Source organism: Hyperolius riggenbachi, chromosome 11 (assembly GCF_040937935.1).
Source record: "Hyperolius riggenbachi isolate aHypRig1 chromosome 11, aHypRig1.pri, whole genome shotgun sequence".
NCBI lineage: Eukaryota > Metazoa > Chordata > Amphibia > Anura > Hyperoliidae > Hyperolius > Hyperolius riggenbachi.
Genome location: NC_090656.1, coordinates 170,695,176 through 170,717,562, shown reverse-complemented (window position 1 = coordinate 170,717,562; position 22,387 = coordinate 170,695,176). Strand labels below are relative to the sequence as shown.

Here is a 22,387-nt window from a genome sequence, read left to right as displayed (position 1 = left end):
TATGTCGTTACAGTGCCTCTTTGCATCACACACTGCACCAACAAACTGTGTGCGACTTTATTCAATGACTGTTCGTGCTATGCGAGTAATTGCGAGCCATTATAATCTGCAGGCTATACAAGTTTTATGACACACATCATACGAGTGGCTATGGCCGTACCATTCTTCCATCCACCCACTGATCCTGTTTGCTCTACAGCTTGTTATCTGCTGGTAAATGATTAATGCGCTATGTCTTCAGTGCAGTAATCAGCAGAGGGGCCCACTCACTGCAAGAGGTTAAGCTATGCAGGCTATTCTATAATACCATGATCTGGGCCAATTATTTACAGAGATTTGAGCTTGTGCCAAAAGGAAATTGACTCATTTTTACTTTCAATCCGGCTCTGCAATGTAGATTGAGGATATTAAGAACAACAGACTGTTTTAGTCCAAAAGATGAACACTTCTGATTTTACAGTGCTGAGAAACTGAAAATGGTTCATAAGAACTGGAGAAAGGGACAGCTAAGCTGCCAAGCTGAACTCATGAATCAATATTCACAGGGATTATAAGCATAAGATTGTAGCATAAATAGTAAATACAGGGACTGAGTTATTAACAAAGATATTGAGAATGGCTAGAGAGGAGGGCGCACTAGAAAGCAATCCGCGTGAGCTGTGACTCCTCCTCCTGCGGGAAGGGACACATGAGCCATGACTCCTCCTCCTCCTGCGGGAAGGGACACATGAGCCATGACTCCTACTCCTCCTGTGGGGAAGGGACACATGAGCCATGACTCCTGTGGGCAATGACAACTCTTCACTTCAATTACTATATATGTGATGTACTTCAGTCACAACACTAATAGTCGAGCCACACCGGGGGCTGGATTGCAAACAGCCAGCCGATGCAGACAGTACAAGATCCGCTCCAGTGGTCCATTGGGGTACGTTTAGGGTCCGGAGCCGATTTCACCAAAGGCTTTTATGGGAAACATATCTGCTTATCTAGAAAAATCATGCAGGTCGGGACTTTGCATTGCAGTAATCGAACTGGAACAAACGGACTAATTAAAGTGATAAAATGTAAACCGTTCCTATACTTTTCTGGTGCATTTAGGGTTAATTAACACATTAAAGGGACTCCAAGCAGTGCAGAAACTATGGAAAGATGCATACCATTTTGAAGCTCTCTTTCTCCTCTTTCCAACGATATATAAACCGCCGCCCTACGCCTTTTAGTTTTTGCTATTTTCGCGATTGACATCGCGGCCGCCGCGATGTCGAACGCAAACATATTGAAAACTAAAAAGGCGTAGGGCGGCGGTTTATGTGTCGTTGGAAAGAGGAGAAAGAGAGCTTCAAAATGGTATGCATCTTTCCATAGTTGCTTGTATTACACAGCACGACTTTTCCCCAAAGTCGGCAGCTGAATGGAGCTGAATGAAGCTGCTGACTTTGGGGAAAAGTCGCCCTGTGTAATACAAGTAACTATGGAAAGATGCATACCATTTTGAAGCTCTCTTTCTCCTCTTTCCAACGACACATAAACCGCCGCCCTACACCTTTTATTTTTCGTTATTTTCGCAATCGCATTTGCCGCTATTTCGATCGCGAAAATAGCGAAAACTAAAAGGCGTAGGGCGGCGGTTTGTATATTGTTGGAAAGAGGAGAAAGAGAGCTTCAAAATGGTATGCATCTTTCCATAGTTTCTGCACTGCTCGGAGTCCCTTTAACACCTTTTTTTCCATACAATAAAAAACAACAATTCCTGGAGTCAGGCTTTGAAAGAAATGCTGGCTTGCCATTATAGTCCTACCATGACACCTGGAGGTCTCCGAAATAAAGTTGTGCCGCAGCTCCGTCTTCAGCAAAGAGCCATCGGAAATTCGCTACTCCTATTTGTCTTATGCCTCAGCTGGTTGACAGATCTGACACTTTACATGGACTGAAAAGCCTCCTCTATTAAGTCATTGCAAAGAAATGTTCACAACTACATCAAGTTCTACCTAGCCTGCTTACCTAACAAACCTAACTTTTAAAAAATGCCTACAGGTATGACTAGACAAAGACAAGACACATAACATTTATATTGCGCTTGCCTCAAAGAAGTGGAGCTGCAACCACTAGGGCATGCTCTATAGGCAGTAATAGTGTTAGGGAGTCTTGCCCAAGGTCTCCTACTGAATAGGCGCTGGTCTACTGACTAGTGCATTGCTGTACAGTCCTGATGACTCTGAAACTCATCTGGCTTCAGCACAGACACCCCAAAAAGATTTCCTGGCCTGCTGCTAGTGTTGCCCTAGGGTAATTTAGTGCCAGGTTTGTCTGAAAAGCAATCAGGTGTGCTCTCCAGTGTGTATCAGTAGATGCAAACACAACATTCCTGGATGACTTGTTCACGAGGACTGCCTGAGATAGTTTTCCTTCCCCCAGGCTACTGAATTCAGACAGCTTGTTGCATGCATACCATGCTTACAATGCCGTAAGTACTGCGTGTGTTTAAGTATCAGAGTGTGGCATTCTATTGTGGTGCCTACTGATTGCCACTTGTCCATCCAGCCAAAGAAAATCTGAACATTTATAAAACTGAATCATACAGTTTTCCATGATAGCCTGCATATGTCAGGATACGCACAACCACAGCATCAGGATCTTCCGCTATACAAACCACCTAACCTACAGAGCTAAACTTCTGCAGAGCCCTATATTTTACATTTATAGCAGCAAATGCAGTACAGATATTGATGGGTGGGGGAGCGGTTTTGATTAGGCATGGGTGCAGGGGTTAGTTAAAATTAGGCATGGGTAGGGGTTGGGTAGGGTTAGGCATCGGTGGAGTTAGTACTTTAGGGTTAGGCATTGGTGGGGGTCGATTAAGGTTAGGCGAGTCCTTTTGGGTTAGGCATTGGTGGGGAAGGTCGGTTAAGGTTAGGCGAGTCTTTTTGGGTTAAGCATTGGTGGGGGTCGGTTACAGTTAGGCGAGTGCTTTTGGGTTAGGCATTGGTGGGGGGTCCATTAAGGTTAGGCATCTGCATAGGGTGGGATCGTGTTAGAACAGGGTTATTAAAATACCAGCTAAATGTATACATATTTCACTGTCAGAATACCCACTGCCCAATAGTAGAATACCAGTAATTTTATCGATGTTCTATTAGTGGCTATTTATAGCACAATGTCTCCCATGTCCTTTTTGTATGTGCAGTACGTGGAAGGGACTGCAGGAGGATCTGGCAAGCCTCCAGGTACAACAGAAATACAACAATTCCTTCACTAGCATGAAAAACGGCTAAGAAAATGTAAAGTTTTTGTTGCGGTCTCCTTGTAGTGGATTCCATTTAGCCTCAGATTGGGGGGTCACCTAAAACAGGAGCTGAAGGCACATCTCTCTACTGGAGGCCCAGGCAGCAAAAGAAAAGTAGGCATGGCTCTAAACCTTCCCTAATCTGTTACACTTGAAGGAATGTTCAGCATTAGCATTATATTCATCGTAATGATTTAACAGCACTTCTGCACATACATCACTAGTCTGTGTACACAACTTATGTACATAAAACTAATACCAACAGATATTCTGCTATATTCATAATGACACTGACAGCTCTGTGCACATTAGTACAGTATTATCTAAAGCCCTGTATGCATATATTTTTTGTCAGACAAAACGGTTATGCACTGTTCTATGGAGAGAGATGGGGGAGGAGAAGCAGGAGAGTCATCGGTGCAGAGAGAGTCGAACATAACTGTGCTGGAAAAAAACTTTCCGGGGCCAATTGCGGAGGATCTAGTCGGTGGCGGAGGGCGAGGAGGGAGTGATCAGTCTGGAGGGGGCTGGAGGCATGTGTCATTTTTCTCCTGCCCTATCTCAGGTACACTTTAATGTATTTTAGTGTGTTGCGTTTCAATGCGTTTTTTTTTCCTCCGTTGCAGTGCCACTTCCTGTTTAGCCGGATGCCAGATGAGGGTTATTGCATACTAAGGCAATAATCCCCAAAGTCCTGTTTCTGGCAGTGCGGTCACCGCATCGCTACAGTGTGAAGTTGGCCTAAGGGTACTTTTGCACTGTGTGCATTGCAATACCATCGCAGCGCAACACTGCCGTTAAGTTGTGCCAAGCCTTAGACATGCAGTGAAGCATACAGTACAGAGGCGCTTAACTTGAATCCTTGTGCAGATCACTTGATACTCCTCCCTGTATTGCCTGATAAAGCGGGATTGAGCCTGCAAAACGCGTTGCAATTTTTTGGGAGTTTCTAATAAATGTGTTTGACTGTCTGTATCGCAGTTGTTGTCGTGTCTGCTTGAGGGAGGTAAGACCACCACTTCCTCCTTCATTTTTGCCAATTAAGTTGGTTTTTAAGCTCATTTAATCTAATTTTATACTTTTGGCGGCTCTGTTCATTATATACAATGACTTGTGAGTATCTAGCAATACGAATTTATTGACACCTTATCCAGTACGTATTACACTATTGGGGCTCTTGGTGTTCCCTGTTTTTACAGTACAATAAAGGAATGCTTTACTGCGACTGTAAATGTGCACATTACCCTTCTAATGTGTAGCATTCTGTGCGATACTCTGTCAGAACCCACCTCACCACGCCGCACTGCACGCAATGTGAAAGCCTCATTGAGTGTAAAGCATTACAGTTGTGCTCGTGCATGAAGGAGAGCAATCGTGATCACATTGCTGACAAGCTCTTGTCTGTATTCCAGTAAAACTCAGAGTATGCTTCACTGTCACTGTTAACATGCGAGTATGCGGATTCTGCATGCCACTAGATAACACTGCACTGGGAACGGTGCATAGGGTTATCATTGCAGTGCGACTTTATGCAGTACAATGCGTCTATTAAGTCATGCCACCCTGAACTTAGCCTTATTCATTAAAAGCACAACCTGGTAAGGATCAATACAAAGATGTCAGCTGCTTGACCTACTCGTGCACTATTATGGCAGTTTAAATGAGCAATTGCCGTTCAGTAAGGGCTCTTTTATATAAGACTCGATTTCTGCATTTTGCAATCCGTTTCTGATTGCATGCAAATCGCAAAACGCAAGGACATCTTCAAAATTCATGGGAACCCTTTTCTGCTAGTAAGATATGATTGCGCAGTGTTCTCCCCATAAATTTTTTATAGCCGGGCGGCATAAAAAAGTAGCCGGGGTGGGGCGGGATGAGAGAATGCAGGGCCGGTGCTTCTCTGCACAACTCTTGCAGCAGAGGAGGCGAGTCAATAACAGCCGGCTGCTCAACAAAACTAGCCGGGTGGAGCACCCGGCTAAAAGAGCCTGGGGAGAACACTGTTGCTATCCAACTGATCACAAACACCTGCATGCTGCATTTCTTCTGCGGTTCTCATTGTGCTCTGAGCATCCAGAGAAAATCGCAAAACGCAATTGCAGAAAAAAAGAAATTGCACTGCATTTTGCAATATGCAGTATAAAACACCTTTTCCACTACGCCCGATTTGCTGCTTTTTGCAATCCATTTCTGATCGTTTGAGAATTACAAAACTCAAGGACAGCTGCAAAACCATCACACTCACACAAAACATTTTACACTAGCGCGATCAAATTGCAATCTGATTTTGCCAGATCACAAACTGCTACATTTTTTTGTGCATTGTACCTAGCATCCAGTACAAATCGCAAACCACAATCGCAAAAAAAAAAAAAATCAACTGTAAAATCACAATGAAATCTCATGCGGTTGTGATTCGCAATTTGCAGTGCAAACAGCCCTTTTGAAAATAAAGGAAATCTTGAGAATCTCCCATGAGACGATGGAGCAGCAGACCACACCCTGTCAGAAAGCAGCCAGAGCTGTCAGATAAACTTTCTAAATTGGTGACCTAGAATCAGTATGCCTATCAGCTGTTGTGACTGAAGTCTGGATTCCCTGGCCGCATGCTTCTGTCAGGTGTGGGACTCTGCGGACGCCAATGCATCAGCAGGACAGCCCGCTCCAACTGGTGTCTATTTAAAGTAAAGAAAGATGACAGCTTCCATATTTCTTTGTATTTAATTCCCCTCATTAAAAGGCTCCTTGAAACATTTTTTCACGTGTTTTTTCATACATTTTTTCTTGCATTTCCTGTATGTATTTTCCATGGCTTAAGAGGACTTCCTATATTTTCAGTTCAGCTAAACACGTTTAAATACAAGTAAAGGGCACGTGTTTTCTATTCATTGAATGGAAAACAGCTATTTAGTAAGCTGTAGATCGACTGTAACACTAATTAAAAAATTGTACCTGGATGAGGGAGCACCAAACAGGCACAGAACTCTGTGAGGTTTAAGGTACATACACACTTGCTATAACTGTTGGCCAAAACGGCCAATAAGAAGCATTTCAGCCGACAATACTTATGTGTGTACAGTGGCCGTTGATCAATCTCGCAAGGAACATTGTTAACTCATTAAAGACCGCAGTGATTGGGATCTACGCCCTGTTTGGGGGGCTCCTGGCTGGCAGGGCCTAGATTTCAATCACTGTCCGCAGCGCGCATCCGCCGTTTACGCGGCTCCCCACATCTCACAGGCTCTGCCTGTCTATGACGGCAGAGTCATGTGAGCTGGTCAGGAGCCGATTTCATTGGCTCCTGGCCCTGTCTTTCAATGTAAGTCGTTCCCATTGGCTCACATTGAAAAACAGGGTCAGGAGCCAATGAAAGCGGCTCCTGACCGGCTCACATGGGCAGAGTCTATGTCCTGGGGGTCCCGGCGAGCAGCAATGACGGCGGTTGCGGCGGGTATGTGCGGCGATTCGTTGGGGTTCAGTCAAGATTGGACTAGCGGTCTCTGGTCCTTAAGACCAAGAGAGACCGCTGGTCCTTAAGTGGTTAAGGATCTGTCCTGTCGGATCCTTAATGATTCCGGTTGCCCGAGCATGACCAATTACAATGCTACCCCCCCCCCAACTAATCCCTCCACCCCCTCCATAGCAAAAGAACACATCACAAGCCTCAAGGCTAGGGATGTGTCTGTAGAGCATCATCACCCAATTGTCACCCGGCGGGATCATTGCCCAATCTTTGATGGGACAATTATTGAATGTGTATACTCAGCTTTACGTACAAGTTCTTGGTGTTAAAATGCAGTAAAATGCAGTACCGGGAACGTAAGTCGGGGCCAGTCTACGCAAGAGAAGTGCTGGAGAGATACGTAGAGGGCGCACTTCTCCTGCGTAGACTGGCTCCAACTGACGTAAGTGACAGGACCCGGTTCCGAAAGCTGCAGGCAGCGGAGGACGGCGGCGTGGGAGCGATCCGAGTGGATGGGGCTGGAGGAAGCCCCAGGTATGAATAAATCTTTTTACTTTTTTCAGCTCTGGTACACTTTAAGGCCTCTTTTCCATGGACAGTTGAACTGTGTGCTCAGCAAGCAGTTACCAGGCAGCAGTGAGCAGTTATCAGACAGCAGCAAGCAGTTGCCAGGCAGCAGCAAGCAGTTGCCAGGCAGCAGCAAGCAGTTGTGAGAGTTTGAGATGCATTTCACTGCCTGTCAAGTGTCCGTGGAAAAAAAGGCCTAAAACAGAAGGTATTTGGGATAATTCCCTTACTTATGTACCTGGAGCTTCCCCCAGCCCCATGTACTTGGTCAGCTCAGAGTTCAAATTTTAAAGTTTGCTTGTTAGGCCATCTAGAGTCTCCATCTTTATTTCAGTGAAGCTGGGAGGGCTGGAAGCAGCTGATCAGAACTGCCACCTACAAAGATATGACCATTCTACTGCATTCCTAAAATTCCTCCCACTACATGACTAATGTGTGTGATCCTGCAAGGGGACATCCTGATATCTGGGCTATCAGATGTTTAAAGATGCCTAGGAATGCTAGCCCCCTTCTGGAATGTTTTCTGTATGGCAAGTCTGAAGGCCAAAAAGGGTCAGGATGCCAGAATCACATTCCCAGCTGTGATTTTTAGGAAGATTATTATTATTATTTAGTATTTATATAGCGCTGACATCTTCCACAGCACTGTACATAGTATATATAGTCTTGTCACTAACTGACCCTCAAAGGAGCTCACAATCTAGTCCCTGCCAAAGTCATATGTATGTATTGTGTAGTGCATGTATATTTTAGTCTAGGGGCAATTTAGGAGGAAGGCAATTAACTTATCTGTATGTTTTTGGGATGTGGGAGGAAACCAGAGTGCCCGGAGGAAACCCACGCAGACACAGGGAGAACATACAAACTACTTGCAGATGTTGACCTGGCTGGAATTCGAACCGGGGACCCATCGCTGCAAGGCGAGAGCGCTAACCACTACGCCACCGTGCTGCCCACTATGCCACTGTGCTGCCCAGATCAAGATCTGCCCATAGTGTTGTATGTCTTCTCTCCAGTACAATCTTGTGCACTATTCTGAATACTGCCATAGCGTCTGAAACTATCACAAGAACTACAAACAGACATGTTGGTGTAAAGTGCATTAACACATTACCGAGCAATCAGGTTGAGCTTAAAAAAATTCTGATTGGTTGTTGGATTGCTTTGTTATAAGACTGAAAGTGTTAATTTTTATCATTTCAGGGAATATTCACAGTGGGATGTTGCGTTGTAATGCGACATTAAAGTCGCAACGCAGCATTACAACGCAAAAAAAATGGTGGTAACGCTTTGTTTACCATGGCATACAGTGGAGCATACAGTCAATGAAATGTATGCCTCTCTGTATCTGTTTAAAGCCAATGGGTACCGTTTCAAAAAAGAAAAAGTCAGATACTCACCTAAGGAGAGGGAAGGCTCGGTCCTAATGAGCCTTCCCTCTCCTCTCCCGGTGCCCTTGGTGCTGCGCTGGCTCCCCCGTTCGCGTCCGCCGCCGCAGGGACTTTCGGAGGTCTTCGGGAGCACTCGGGCTTCCGAAGACGGGCCGCTCCATACTACGTACGCGCGAGCGCGTCAGAGGGCGCTCGCGCATGCGTAGTATGGATCGGCCCCGTCCTCGGGAGCCCGAGTGCTCTCGAAGGCTTCCGAAAGCTCCCTTCGGCATGCGGAAGTGGCAGTATTTGACCGAAGTGGTCGAATACTGCCACGGGGGATCCTGCGCAGGACCGGGCACCGGGAGAGGAGAGGGAAGGCTCATTAGGACCGAGCCTTCCCTCTCCTTAGGTGAGTATCTGACTTTTTCTTTTTGGAAACGGTAAACATTCAAACATCTGCATTTAGAGGTAACGCACTGCAAGCAAAGAGTTACCTTAATGCAACATTTACAATGCGACATTAACGTCGCACTGTGAATGTCGCATAGGCTTAACATTACATTGCATTAACCTGCATTATAATGACTTTATAACGCAGGACAATGACGTTCCACTGTGAATGCGCCCTCAACCTTCACTTATAGAAGACCACCATATTACTCTGCACTTTACAATAAGGGCCCGTTTCCACTATCGCGAATCCGCATGCGGATTCGCATAGCCAATACAAGTGGATGGCCCTGTTTCCACTTGTCAGTAATCCTGAGCGTTTTTCTGTGCGGGAAAAATCTGCACAGAAAAGCCGTCAGAATTTGCATCTCGCACACCGCTATGCGAATCGCCGCTAATGTATTTAATAGGGAAATCGCATGCGGTTTTTGCATGCGTATTTTACCGCGATTTCGCATGCGATTTTGCATAGAAAGTAATGTTAAATCACACAGGCACACATGGTTAAAATCGCATCAATACAAACCTATGCAAAAATCGCATGCAAAATTGTGGTAAAATACGCATGCGGAATTGCACCCACATGCGATTTCGTCAGCGGGGGATCCGCTGCGATTCCGCACCGCACAAATGGAAACGGCCCAATATGGAGGTTGGAAAAAGTTAACAATCACAAAAAAGCACAAGTGGAGTGCCCTGAGCTTACAATCTAAATGATGAAGGCTAGCTACTGAGTGAAAAAAAAAGAATGAGAGAAAGAGAGAGAGGTAGGAAGTGATAGAGTGCTGTAAAATAAGGATGAGGACGTGTGTGTGTGTGTGTGTGTGTGTGTGTGTGTGTGTGTGTGTGTGTGTGTGTGTGTGTGTGTGTGTGTGTGTGTGTGTGTGTGTGTGTGTGTGTGTGTGTGTGTGTGTGTGTGTGTGTGTGTGTGTGTGTGTGTGTGTGTGTGTGTGTGTGTGTGTGTGTGTGTGTGTGTGTGTGTGTGTGTGTGTGTGTGTGTGTCTATAGAGAGAGAGAAGGATATGTACACAGACAGACAGATAGATAATGTGTGTTTGTTTGTGGTTGGTTGGGTGGCTGGGTAGTATAGATAGGGGTAGCATAAAAAGAGTATAGATAGATAGAAAGAATAATGAATTCTGTACTGCATGATTGCACAGAGGTTCGTATCCCTATCCCCCTCCACATATTGCTGCATCTGGCTTCCTTCCTGCTCTGTAGTCACCACCGTCCAAGTATTTCTTGGCTGTCTCTTATGCCTACTCGCCTGGCTGCCCTGCAGAATTCCCAAATTCTTTTCTCACTTTTTCACAGGCCTTTATGCTGCCTCTCCTGTCCCTACAGCAGATCTCCTGCTCTATAATGCAGCTATCGGGGCATATTCTCTCTTCTGTAGTTCTATGACAGCTTCTCCTTCCTTCCCTCCCCTGCCTGCTCTGTGCCTCTCTCAGCACTCACTCACCAGATAGTTCATTGTCTCCGCTGTCTGGGATCCCCCGGTAATCCAGCTGTTCAGAGGTGATCGGCTAGTAATCCCGTCCCCTGCTGGTGATCAGCAGCAGCAGCAGCACCTGAGTGTCAGTGTGTGGCAGCGGCAGGGGGCATCTCCCGGCTCAGGCTGTCACTAATATCCCGGCACCAGAATATTCCGCTGCTTTGTCTAGCAATCGCTCGCCCTGCTGTCTGTGCTCATCCTCCTGCTCTCTCCCCGGTCTGTGGCGGTAGATCGGCAGAGTGGATCCCGGAGGTGTCACTGTCCCCGGCAGTGTGACTCTCCAAGGTCAGCCAGCGCTCCTCTCCCCGGACTGTCCCCTCCGTGTGCCCGGATAGCTCTCCCGGCTAGTCTGTATTAGTAGTACACAGCACAGTCTCCCGGTATTCCCGGCTGTCTCGCTGGCAGCCTCTGTCCCTGAGCCAGAGAGAGGAGGAGGAGGAGGAAACATTATCCCATCAATGCCTCAGCCCAGCAGCGGCTGCCATTGGCTGGCTAATGAGCGGAGGGGGCAGGGGGCTCTCCCGTGGCTGGAGGAGGTGTGACAGTGCCACAGTCTGGAGTTCGGAGGGATGGGGTCTGTCACAGCTCCAGCACACACTGGCTGCCTGCACTGAATGGAAAGAATATGTATACAGGATTATGTCTTTTTTGGCATTTTATCCAGGAAAAACAAGGCACAGGCTTGTCTGATTCCAGAGGGGTTGGGAACAACAGACCCACAACAAAACAACGCTGTTTCATTCATTTAAAGAGGACATTCCAGGCAAAAGTTTTGTCACTAACTTAACAGGTATCTGTAGTCAGAAATTGGATGACGAATCAGGTGGTTTTGACACTTCAAGCATAGCGTCTGAGTTGGGTGCCGTTATAGTAGTAATGCTATAGTCTGCAGCCCATGCAGGTAATGCAGGGTTCCAGCAATCGCTGAATACCAAATTACATCTCCGTCCTAGTTGCTATGACTAAAGGTGGCCACACACGATACAATAAAATGATCCAATTTTACGGCAATTCGATAAAAACGATCGGATCTCTCGAAAACATCAAAAGCTTTTTTGTCATTCGACTGGAAAATCGGATTTCCCATTTTCTTCGATTTTTATTGATCCGGAATGCCAGATATTTTTCTTCAATCTTCCTAAAGTGTGTGTTAGATTGTCAATTTATTAATATACACAGCCTATCAATTTTCTCTGAGTTTCCAATCATTTTTATTATAATTGGGGAAAAATGTAACATAGGTGTGTGGTACATTGGTCATATTTTTGAAATGTTACAATCAGTCAGAAAAATTGATTGCAATTCTTAAATTGAACAGATATTTAAAAAATTGTATGGTGTGTGGCCACCTGAGGGGGAATCCTATACAATAAAACCTAACTGTCCCTGCGTCATTCTCTTTCCCTGTCTGTGTATCCGTGGATTTTTGTACTGCGCATGTGCGCAGTACAGTGAACTGTTGGGACAGGTGGACGGGCCAGGGAGCAGGGCGGAACAGCGGGTGTGCGCGCACGCTGTGGGTGTGCGCACATGTGGTGGGTGTGGGTGGGCGCGCACTGACTGGCGGCGGTGGCGCGTGAAGAGACCTAGAGCCTGTTTTTAAACGGGCTTAGGTCAACTTGTAGTATATAACTCTGCTGGGAGTTGTTTAAACGGCAGCAGGGTGAGCCGTCATTCGGCTCATCCTGCGCCCAACTCATGGCGGCATACATATATGTACACCTGGATGATAGCTGATTTTCCTACGCCCCTCCGGTCACCCACTGTGACCTGCCGCGCTTCCCTCCGTATTTGGTACAAAGTACAGCCCATGCCTGCACAGTAACGTGTAACTAGCTGTACATGATCAGCTTCATAATACTGCGTAGATGCATACCTTACTGGCTCCTGCGCAGTGCGGCCACTTTCATACATGGAGGGGCGCATGGCCACAAAGAGGAAGAGGGTCTTGGCCTGTTGTGGGCATCAGGGAAGACTCTAAAGCTCCATCTACACGGAGCGATGTTCCTTATCAATCGACTTATCAATCGAATTAGCGGCTCGATTGATAAGATCCGTCAGCTCAGATTTTGCCGCCGCCGATTTCCTGCTCGTTCCCCACGCGGCGCGGGGACGAGGGCGGATCGAATCCGACGCGCGGGGATGCGGAAGAGGCGATCGGATCGCCTCGTGTAGATCTGGCTTTAAGCATCCAAAGGCTTCTCTCTACAGTCCTAAGCATGTAACTTTTTTTTTTTTTTTTTTACCCTACAGATTTGCTTGAAAGCGGCACAGGAGTGTCGCTTAATGGGCTGCGTGAAGCTGGCCCCCCTACAAGCAGCACAAATAAAAAATCCATCATGATTGGTTAGTGCTACGTGTGTGCCTATTTGTGCTGAAAAAATTACGATTTGTACTGCTTTTATTTTGAAGATAAAACCACTTATTTGCAAAATAATACCATCACCTAGCCCCCATACAACAACCTACAGACATGGAACTGGTATGGGTGGGTAGTGCTGTGAATGTGCTCATTTGTGCTACAAAAATCATCTTTTTATCTTTGAGGCAGTAAGCGAAGCACTAAGCAGAAATGCTAGCGTTGCGGAAAACACACATAATACAAGTCAATATGCCGCATGTAAAAATGTATATATTTGCATTTTGCAATGCGAGTTTTTAAAAATGCTGGTTTTGTTGCATATTTTTCAAAAACAAATCAAAAACGCACATATTGAAAGTCAATGGTGACGCAGAGGTATTGCGTTTTGCATGCGTTTTTATATGCTTTTTTTTATTAAGTTTGATGGTGTAACACCGCTTCCTATTGACTTCCTAGTGATTTGCATAAAACGCATATCAAAAATGCATGCAAAACGCATATGCAAACCGGAAACGCAAGAAAAATACATATGCGGGGGGAAAAACACAAAATGCAAACGCATGGAAAACGCATGGAAAACGCACTAAAAACACACATATGCATCAAAACGCGTCAAAAAGAATTTACTACCTGCATAGATGTGCAGAGCTCGAAAAACGGGCAAATTACACAACTTGCATTCAAAACAGGTACAGTAAAGGTGGGTGTAAGGCCCCCTGTGCACTGCGTGCGATTCCGATGTTTAATCTTACTGAATGCTGCGTTTTTTCTGCGTTTTTCTGTTGATAGCATTCAGGGAAAATCGGAATTACAAATCGGAATCACAAATTGGATTTGCAGCGTGCAGGGAGCCTAATATGTGCACAAATTATTCCCTACTAGGCGGCTATGACTGTGCTGACTGGACTCCACTGGATGGACTACCGGGCTGCCTAACGGAGGATCCAGGAAGCCTGGGAGGAAGCCCTGGAGGAAGCCCAAGGTATGTATAATTGTTTTTTTCATGGTCTCAGGTACACTTTAAAGGGGGTCTGAAGTGAGAATAAAAATAAAAAGCAGATACTCACCGAAGCAGACGGAAGGCTCTGGGTCCTAGAGATTCCCTGTTCTTCTCCCGTTCCCTGCGTTCCCCCACAGCCCCCCCCCCCCCTCTTAGTAGTCCACAACTGTTCAGTCGTAGACTGTTCTCTTCTGGGTTGGGCTGCTTCTGCAGTCTTTAGAAGCGCATAGACTTTCCGGAGATGGGCTCTTTGAGACACGTGCGCGTGTATCAAACACTCGCACGTGTGCAGTACAGAGCCGCCGGTCTTCAGGAGCCCAAGTGCATCCGAAGACATCCCAAGTCTACTGCAGCGGGGGATTTAAATGCAGGAGCCTGCAGGGGAACCAGAAGACCAGCAGGAGAACGGGAAGGCTCTATAGGACCCAGAGCCTTCAGATGAAGATTATTCAGATGCATCAAATGTATTATTTTAAGTCAACATTCCATACCATGTCACTTGTCACAATTCATACAGATTCATTCTATTTAAGATACTATTCAAAACACACATTCATTTAGATATTTCCATTGGGTGGACAGGATTGGATAGGATCATGTCATACTATGTTCTTTTTATGTGTCTGTACGTCATTTGCAACCCAAGTTATTTACTATACAGAGCTGTAAAATGTGTTTGCTTTTTATAAACAAAAGCTGATAACACAGTAATGGGATGAGAGTGATGTTGTTCCATCACTGCGGCATATGCTGTCAGCAGTGTTTCCTGTGATAATGAGCTAGCTCACTACAATGCAAATGCACTCCCAGAGTCAGTGGAGGGAATTGCTCAAATGCTATTACTGCATTACTATTACTATTTTATGTCTCCAGCTTTTTTTGGATATTTATCTCGGGAGGGGGAAGCCTCTGGATCCTACAAAGGCTTTCCCCATCCTCCTCAGCCAGGCCAATCCAGTGATGAGATCCCGAAAGAGTGGCTGCACTGCACCTGAGCAGTAGCCTGGACCCGCCGAACTGCATAGGGGCAGATAGCACAGACCCGATTGGACCTATTGTGCTATTGCGCATGTACAGGCTGACAAGCGGTTTTTCAGGGGGTCCCATTGCTGGAACAGACTTGGTGAGTAGGACAGGGAAGGCCTCCACACAGAGTGAAAAAATACATTATCAAATCTTTTTTCACATAGGATAGCATTGCATACTAATCAAATGCAATTTGCATACAGTATGTGGCAAGAAGGAACTTTCCGTGCGATTTAAAAAGAAAATCACATTCAAAAACGCATCCCAATGTGATTTTTATGCAGTCCTTAGACTAATGTTATGTACGATTTTGCCTGCGTTTTTTTGTGGATTCTGCCAAGTGTGCTACCTGCCTCAGCAAGGGGTAAAATATGTGGCTTCATTTTACTGATGTTTGTGTCTCTGGAGGGTAGAAATAAAAAAAAATCATTTGGGACACAGACAGTAATAAAAATCTGACAGAGGTTCTAATCTTCCCTTACTCTACGAAAAATGCATTTATTGTCATTTTGGCTATCGGTCTGTTGTCTGTACAGACATCCTATCTGCTACATCTGTACAAGATCTGATAACAAGCTAACAGCTTCAGCAGAATACTTTACCTGTACCAGTGCTGGATCCACTACACTGCAGTCTGCAGTCGCCCGTTGATGTGCAGCCCTGTACATCTTCTGAGTGTTCCCATCATGTGATTGGGAGCCATACATAAGCATGTACAGGCAAACAGAGGCGCCAAAAGGATAAAAGTCGATAAAAAGTTTAAAAGTCGGAGGAGGCCGAGGTGGATTTCCCTCCTCCAAGTAGACACAACAAACTGTTGATAGAGTTCAACCAAATATTCATTCACATACGCCAGAAAGTGCAACGCGTTTCACAGGCTTATCCCGCTTCCTCAGGCTATGAATGGAGCATAAAACTCATGTAGGTTTAGTACAAAGAAAAGCGCCTGAGAGGTCAGTTCATAGCTGAAGGAAGCGGGATATGCCCGTGTTGCACTTTTTGGCGTATGTGAATGAATATTTGGTTATAATCTATCAATAGTTTGTTGTGTCTACTTGGAGGGAAATCGACCTCGGCCTCCCCCGACTTTTAAACTTTTTATCGACTTATCCTTTTGGCGCCTCTGTTTGCCTGTACATGTTCTAAGTCCACTCTTGGTGGAGGGGTGTTGCCCCCCATTTTTCCGATCTACAGAGAGCGACTTCTTAATCCTGAGTGGGAACAGGTCTAATCTCCCCACCTGCATTTACAGTGGTTGCCTGGAAAGTAACCCTGGTTTGTGAGTATTAATATCATATACTTACTTTGACACACCCATATTACCAGTACATACCACACTATATTGGGCTCTTGGTGTCTCTTTCTGTATACATAAGCATGTGTCACTTTGTGCTGCAGATTTCAGTAAGGCCTTGTTCACATCGAAATCGCTGGCGCCAACGTTTGTCTTTATTTTTTGCGTGATTTTTTTTTAGCGCCTCCCGGTGCTTACCTGAGCGCTGCGATTTTTTTATAAAGGGCTTTTCTAAGCTCTTCTGCAGAGCGATTTGGTTTTTGTCACTTCCTGACGTCAGTCAGGAAGTGAACTCTTTCACCCAGAAATGAATAAATACAATGTATTTATTAATTAAAGCGCTGGAGAAATTGCTATACAAAGCATTTTTACAAGCGCTTTGTGATTTCCCTATACCTTCCATTGAGGCAAATCGCCCCAAAATTGGTACAAGCAGCGCTTTGGTGAGCAGATCGGAATCAAACCGCTCAGAAATGAACACTCTCATAGGGAGTCATTGCTCAAGCGCTTTTAGGGCGATTTTGAAAATCGCTGGCGCTTAAAAAAAAAAAAAGGTGAAAATGTCCTAGGTGTGAACAAGCCCTAAGTGCTCGTTTCCACTGCAGCCGAATTGCAGTAGGTTCCCCAAACGCAATTTTGAATGCAGACACAGCCTGTTGAAATCAATAGGCTGCATACAAGTTGTGTGCAGGTGAAAAAATGCTGCAGTTTTCTACATGACGTATTCACATCCCCATAGTAGTGCATGGCACTATTACAGTGATGTGGATGATGTTCAGATGTGAATTCACATCAGCACATGTGCCTTGTCTCTGAAAGGGACGTAGCATGCCAGTGGCAACCTGCCCTAAAAGAATACCCAAGGTGAAATAAAAACCTGTAGGCTTGTATGTGCCTCTCTGTCCTCCCGGTCCTCCTCCTCACCTTACCTTACTGTGCATGCACCGGCCCGGCAGCATGCAACTTTGATCATGGTCTCCTGACCAGGCATTCTGCACATGGGTGGCTACGAAGCTTGACGTAGTGCGCATGTGATCAAGGACGTGCGCCGCTGGGCCAGTGCATGCGCGGTCAGACGCGACTTGGCTGATCTAGCGGGGCGAACAGCTGAGTGAGGAGAAGGAGCAGGAGGACAGCGAGGGACATACAAGCCTATGGGGGCTGAAAGAAGCCCCAGGTAAGTGAAAGAGCAGGTTTTTATTTCACCCCAGGCATCCTTTAAGTGGAAAGCAGAACCGCCTTGATGTATCTTTCATCAGATTCACCTAGACCTGTTGTGAAGAAAATTACCGCAGGACTAGTTAGGCTTCTAAAGAAATATGTATCTGGCACTACCACAAATCGTTGCTTGTAGACAATAGACAGTCAGCTTTCATCAGCCCTATTCTAAAGGGGCCCATACACTGAGCCTATTAGCGGCCAATCGATCGATCGCAAATCTAAATTTAGGTCGATCTGTTGAGATTGCTTATCATTTTGCATTGGACCTAATGGAAATATTATATCAAAAAAAATGCCATCAGATCAATTTTCAATAGATTTCATACTGAAATCTATTGGAAATCTGTTCCTAGTAAAAAAATGTTCCTAAACACATCAGATAGATCAGAAATCTATCTGATGATCTATCTGCTGCTAATATAAACGAGTGTATGGCCACCTTAAGACCTTTATAAAAGTCATGGAGAATTGATTATTGATTTTACTGTCTGTCACAAATGCATTTTTCATCATTACTTATTGCACAGATTTACACACACACACACACACACACACACACACACACACACACACACACACACACACACACACACGTTTTGTAAAACCCTTGACTGGACCAGTCTCTGGCGCAGGATTTTACAATTGTATTTTATCTATGCTGATTACATTAGCACTTAATACTGTTTGTGACTTTTACCAGTTTTAATACACCATTAAGAATTTGGCTACATACCCTATTAAATCTCATGTTATCAGTAAATATAATTTTGCATTCTTAAAACATAAGGTATTTGCAATACTTCAGCTTTAAGTGAACACGTGTGGTTTCTCATGATGCATCATTCCCAAAGATGCAAATCATCTCTTTATGCCCCAGAAAGCAAGGCACACATCCAGAACCACTGGTGCATAGCGAGCCTATAGCTACTGTATATTCTGGAGTATAAGACTACGTTTTAACCCTTGAAAATCTTCAGAGAAGTCAGGGGTCGTATTATACGCCGGGCGTCATTGATGCCGGGGGATACACCCTATCCTGTTACCATCTCTCAGATCTCGCTGCTAAGGACTGTAGTGAAGCAGCGCAGGCACACATGTGCAAGATCTGAGAGGAAGAGTAGGAGGTAAATAGGATACAAGGGTAAGCCAGACAGGTGAAAGAGGCGTATTTTACGGACACAGCGCAATCTATTCTTCCATGCCGCTCTGATAAACAGGTAGACAAGGAGAGCTAACCAATCCAAACAGTCAATTGCCTATATACTGTTGTATACTGGGTACCACATACAGTACAGCACCAGTATCTGTTCATGCATAGCACCAGTATATGATGGGGTTTTTTTGTAATTTTTATTTGGTGTGTGTTGGAAGAGGGTTAGTCTTATACGGAGAGTTTATTCCAAACTGTATATTTTAACTGGAAAAGTTGGGAGGTCGTCTTATACACCCAGCCGTCTTATACGCCGGAATATACGAATACATTTTACAGAGCCACACCAATCCAAGCTGTTTCAGACTTTCTGGTCCTCATCAGTGCATTGTGTGTATGAAACCTAAACAGTAAACTGTTTGGCAAACTGTACTGGAACACTTTTTACCTGCACACTAAACTTTACTGAGGTTTATTTGGATGTTGTTTGAGAATAAAAATTACATATTCATCTGTAAACGAAGGATAGACTTGCCTTTTTCCCCATTTTGAAGTACCCCCTTATACACATGGTGTGGGGTGTAGTGATCACCCCTTGGAATGTACCCCATTGTTTCCATATTTAGAATTGATGGAAGCATGGATTGATATAGCTCTATTGCATAGGGCTCAGACCAGTACTACAGAATGCCCAGATAGCTCATGGTGACCCAGAACCACTAGGAGAGCAGAAGGATAAAAGCCTCATCTACACCATACAATTTTTTGCGCGGTTCGATTAGATTAATCCATTCAATTAAATCCGACATGTCCGATCGGGATTCGATTCGATAGTGTGGTCGAATGTCATTGCAAAACAATGGCAAATCGATCACACTACCGATCAAATCGAATCCTGACGACTAATGCAGTAGTGCTTGTGAATAGTCACGGTCGTTAGCTGGTTTGGTAATAGTTCAGGTAGTCAGCTAGGTTCAGCAACGATACAGAAAGTCAGTCAGGCAGAGGTCAGTAATTGATCGGTTAGTCAAACAAGAAGGATTCAGTGACAGAACAGGTGGTCGTACAGGCAAGATTAGCAACAGACCGGGTTATTAAACTAGCAGAGGTCAGGCACACAGATGACACACACAGGAGAAAACAGGAACACCAATTAGCTGCAATACTCCAGCACTGGCTGGCAGCTCTCCATGGGTTATATAGACATTTTGACTCAAAATCAAGAATTTCATAAACGGCACTACACAGAACGCAATGCCCTCCGCATCCCCCAAATGGAGTTGTATCTCTGAAAGTACATTTCTGCACAAAAATCCGCCTGGGATCAACAGTGTGCTTTAGCGGGAATACTTCTGGTATATATTGCTTTTGATAGGCCAGATCTTTTTATTGTATATACTCGCATATAAGCCGACCAGCGTATAAGCCAAGGTACCCACTTTTCCCTCCGTAACCAAGAAAAAGTGATTGACTCCCCAGTATAGCTTTTTCCACAGTAGCCATATGTGCCCCCAGTTTAAGTCAGCCCCCCTCCCCATAGCCAGATGGGCCCCACGGATGGTACAGCTGTGTCTCAAGATGTCATTAGATGGTGTCATAGATAGTGATTGCCACACAGAAAGAACACTCGGATCATTGCACCCCTGACACGCTGCTTGCACGCTCCGCTCCAGAAGCCAGGGCACACAGATGGTCCTGAGCAGTGCACTCTGCACACCATGTTGTAGGGAATGAGGGACACGGACACAGCAGGGAGGCAGCTGGCAAGAGCAGGTTCGCTAGTGCACAATCCTTATGGTCCTCTGCCAGTAACAAAACCTGCTCCACCATCCATTCTTCTCTACTGACTCGCATATGAGCTGAGGGGGTAACTTTTCAGCACATTTTTTGTACTGAAAAATTAGGCTTATACGCGAGTATATACAGTACATTTAAAGGGACAACACACAGAATCATGCTCTGCCTAGCAACAATTTTGTGGAGATGGCAAACATCGGCCCAATTCTAGCTACAATAGAGCTCCCAGGCAAAATTAACATAGAGGTCCCCCTGACAGGCCTGACCCCCTCTCCTAAAAGGCATTAGGAACCCAATTTGGATGACAAATCCCCCCCGAGCCAGCTGTCTTGACTTCCTGTTCTTCTCCCTGAGACCCCTGCAGAGTCTTCAGCAGAGTAGCAGCTCAGCCGTCCCGGCAGGCGCACACCTCTGTCAGCCAGTGGCTCCGTGCACCCAGTCTCTATCCTCTGTTGGCTGCATCTTCTCTGTGACCTGCGGCATGTTACCTAATAACATGCACCAGGTAACGGAGTTGAGGCGCCCCTGCGAACATAAAGACAAGAGTGCATGAAGCCACGGAGTGACAGAGGTGTGCGCCAGTGCCAGCCAGGACAGCTGAGATGCTACTCTGCAGGGGTCCCGGGGAGCAACAGTTAAAGGGAACCAGAGATTAACGTTTCACACAAAATAAACATATCAGTCGATAGCTTGTAAAGAATAAATGCTCTACCTGATAATTTCGCCGCTCTGGTGTGCCTTTTTTAGTGTTTTTTATCCATTATTGCTCCAGGAAAAATCAAATATGGCCGCCGGCTCAAATCCCTTCTGCTTTCGCACTGGTGAACGGAGGGGGCTATTCCGGGTGTCTGGAACACCCCCCCCTGCACTGAGCTGTGTATTCAGCCAGGGAAGCCCGCATAATATAAACAGCCTCATTCTCCCTCCCTTCTTACTTCTGGTGTCTCCCTCCAGCTAATAGAATGAGAGAGGCAGCCGAGCTTCCCCCACAAGAAGATGCAGCCTGCAGTGAGAGAATGTTGATTCTGGAGTCCCGGACTCTCCACAGCACAGAAGTGTCAGACATGATGCAATTAGAGGGCAGGCACTGCCTGGACTCAGGGTCCGTGGGCAAACATCTGTCTGGTCTCTCCCCATTGTTATAATGACTGCATGGGTGGATAAGGTGTTAAACAAGTTGAAAAGTTTTTGACAGTCCCTAGACTCCAGGAGGGCTTCTTTCTGACTTGTGTGGGAGACTGGCAGGGACAGGAGTCCGATTACAGGCAAGTAGCCTCTGTGTGATGTGGGACTGCAATACAGATAAGTTCTCTGCTCCATCTCAGGCTATTCTCAATTTCTCCACTCCTCTCTCTGGGCTAGTGCAACGCCAAAATGACAATAGCAATCGCTAGCAATTTGTGAATGTGATTTTGTGAAGCAATTTTCAGAGCGATTTTTGAATGAATCGCTCAAAAACATGCTACATGCAGTATACGTGCGATTTTGAAAAAGTCACAACGCTGCTGTGAGAACACTGTCATAGGGTAACATTAGCCAAGCGCTTTTCAAATCACTGTTGATTTGAAAAACGTTCAGAAGCACTCTTGGTGTGCACCATCCCTCCCTCATTCACCTTTGTTTCCCTCTTCCCCTAGAGCTGGGTGCGTCTTCTTGTCATACAGGAAAGCTAAATAAAAGTGCAATCCTGGTGAGGCAAAATATTATTATTTAGTGTAGTATAAAGCTAACAGACTGCGCTAAAAATACTGATGATTAAAATGACCTTTATTGCATTAATAATAATATATTGGGAGATTCTTCCTCAATGGTCTCTCCCAATATATTATTATTAATGCAATAAAGGTCATTTTAATCATCAGTATTTTTAGCGCAGTCTGTTAGCTTTATACTACAATACACA

The 22,387-nt window shown here is 45.3% G+C and overlaps 1 protein-coding gene across 2 annotated transcripts in view; it reads right to left on the bottom strand.

Annotated features, from left to right (window-relative positions):
• BCAR1 (BCAR1 scaffold protein, Cas family member) overlaps positions 1–22,387 on the bottom strand; it is a 240,226-nt gene that overhangs the window by 195,972 nt on the left and 21,867 nt on the right. Inside the window, exon 1 of one of the 2 annotated variants that reach the window (XM_068260773.1) lies at positions 10,602–11,044. The exons of the other annotated variant lie outside the window; for it this stretch is intronic. Coding sequence (XP_068116874.1) covers positions 10,602–10,613 — 12 coding nt within the window. The 5' untranslated portion in view covers positions 10,614–11,044. Of the gene's footprint in view, positions 1–10,601; positions 11,045–22,387 lie in introns of those variants that run through there. 2 annotated transcript variants of the gene reach the window in all.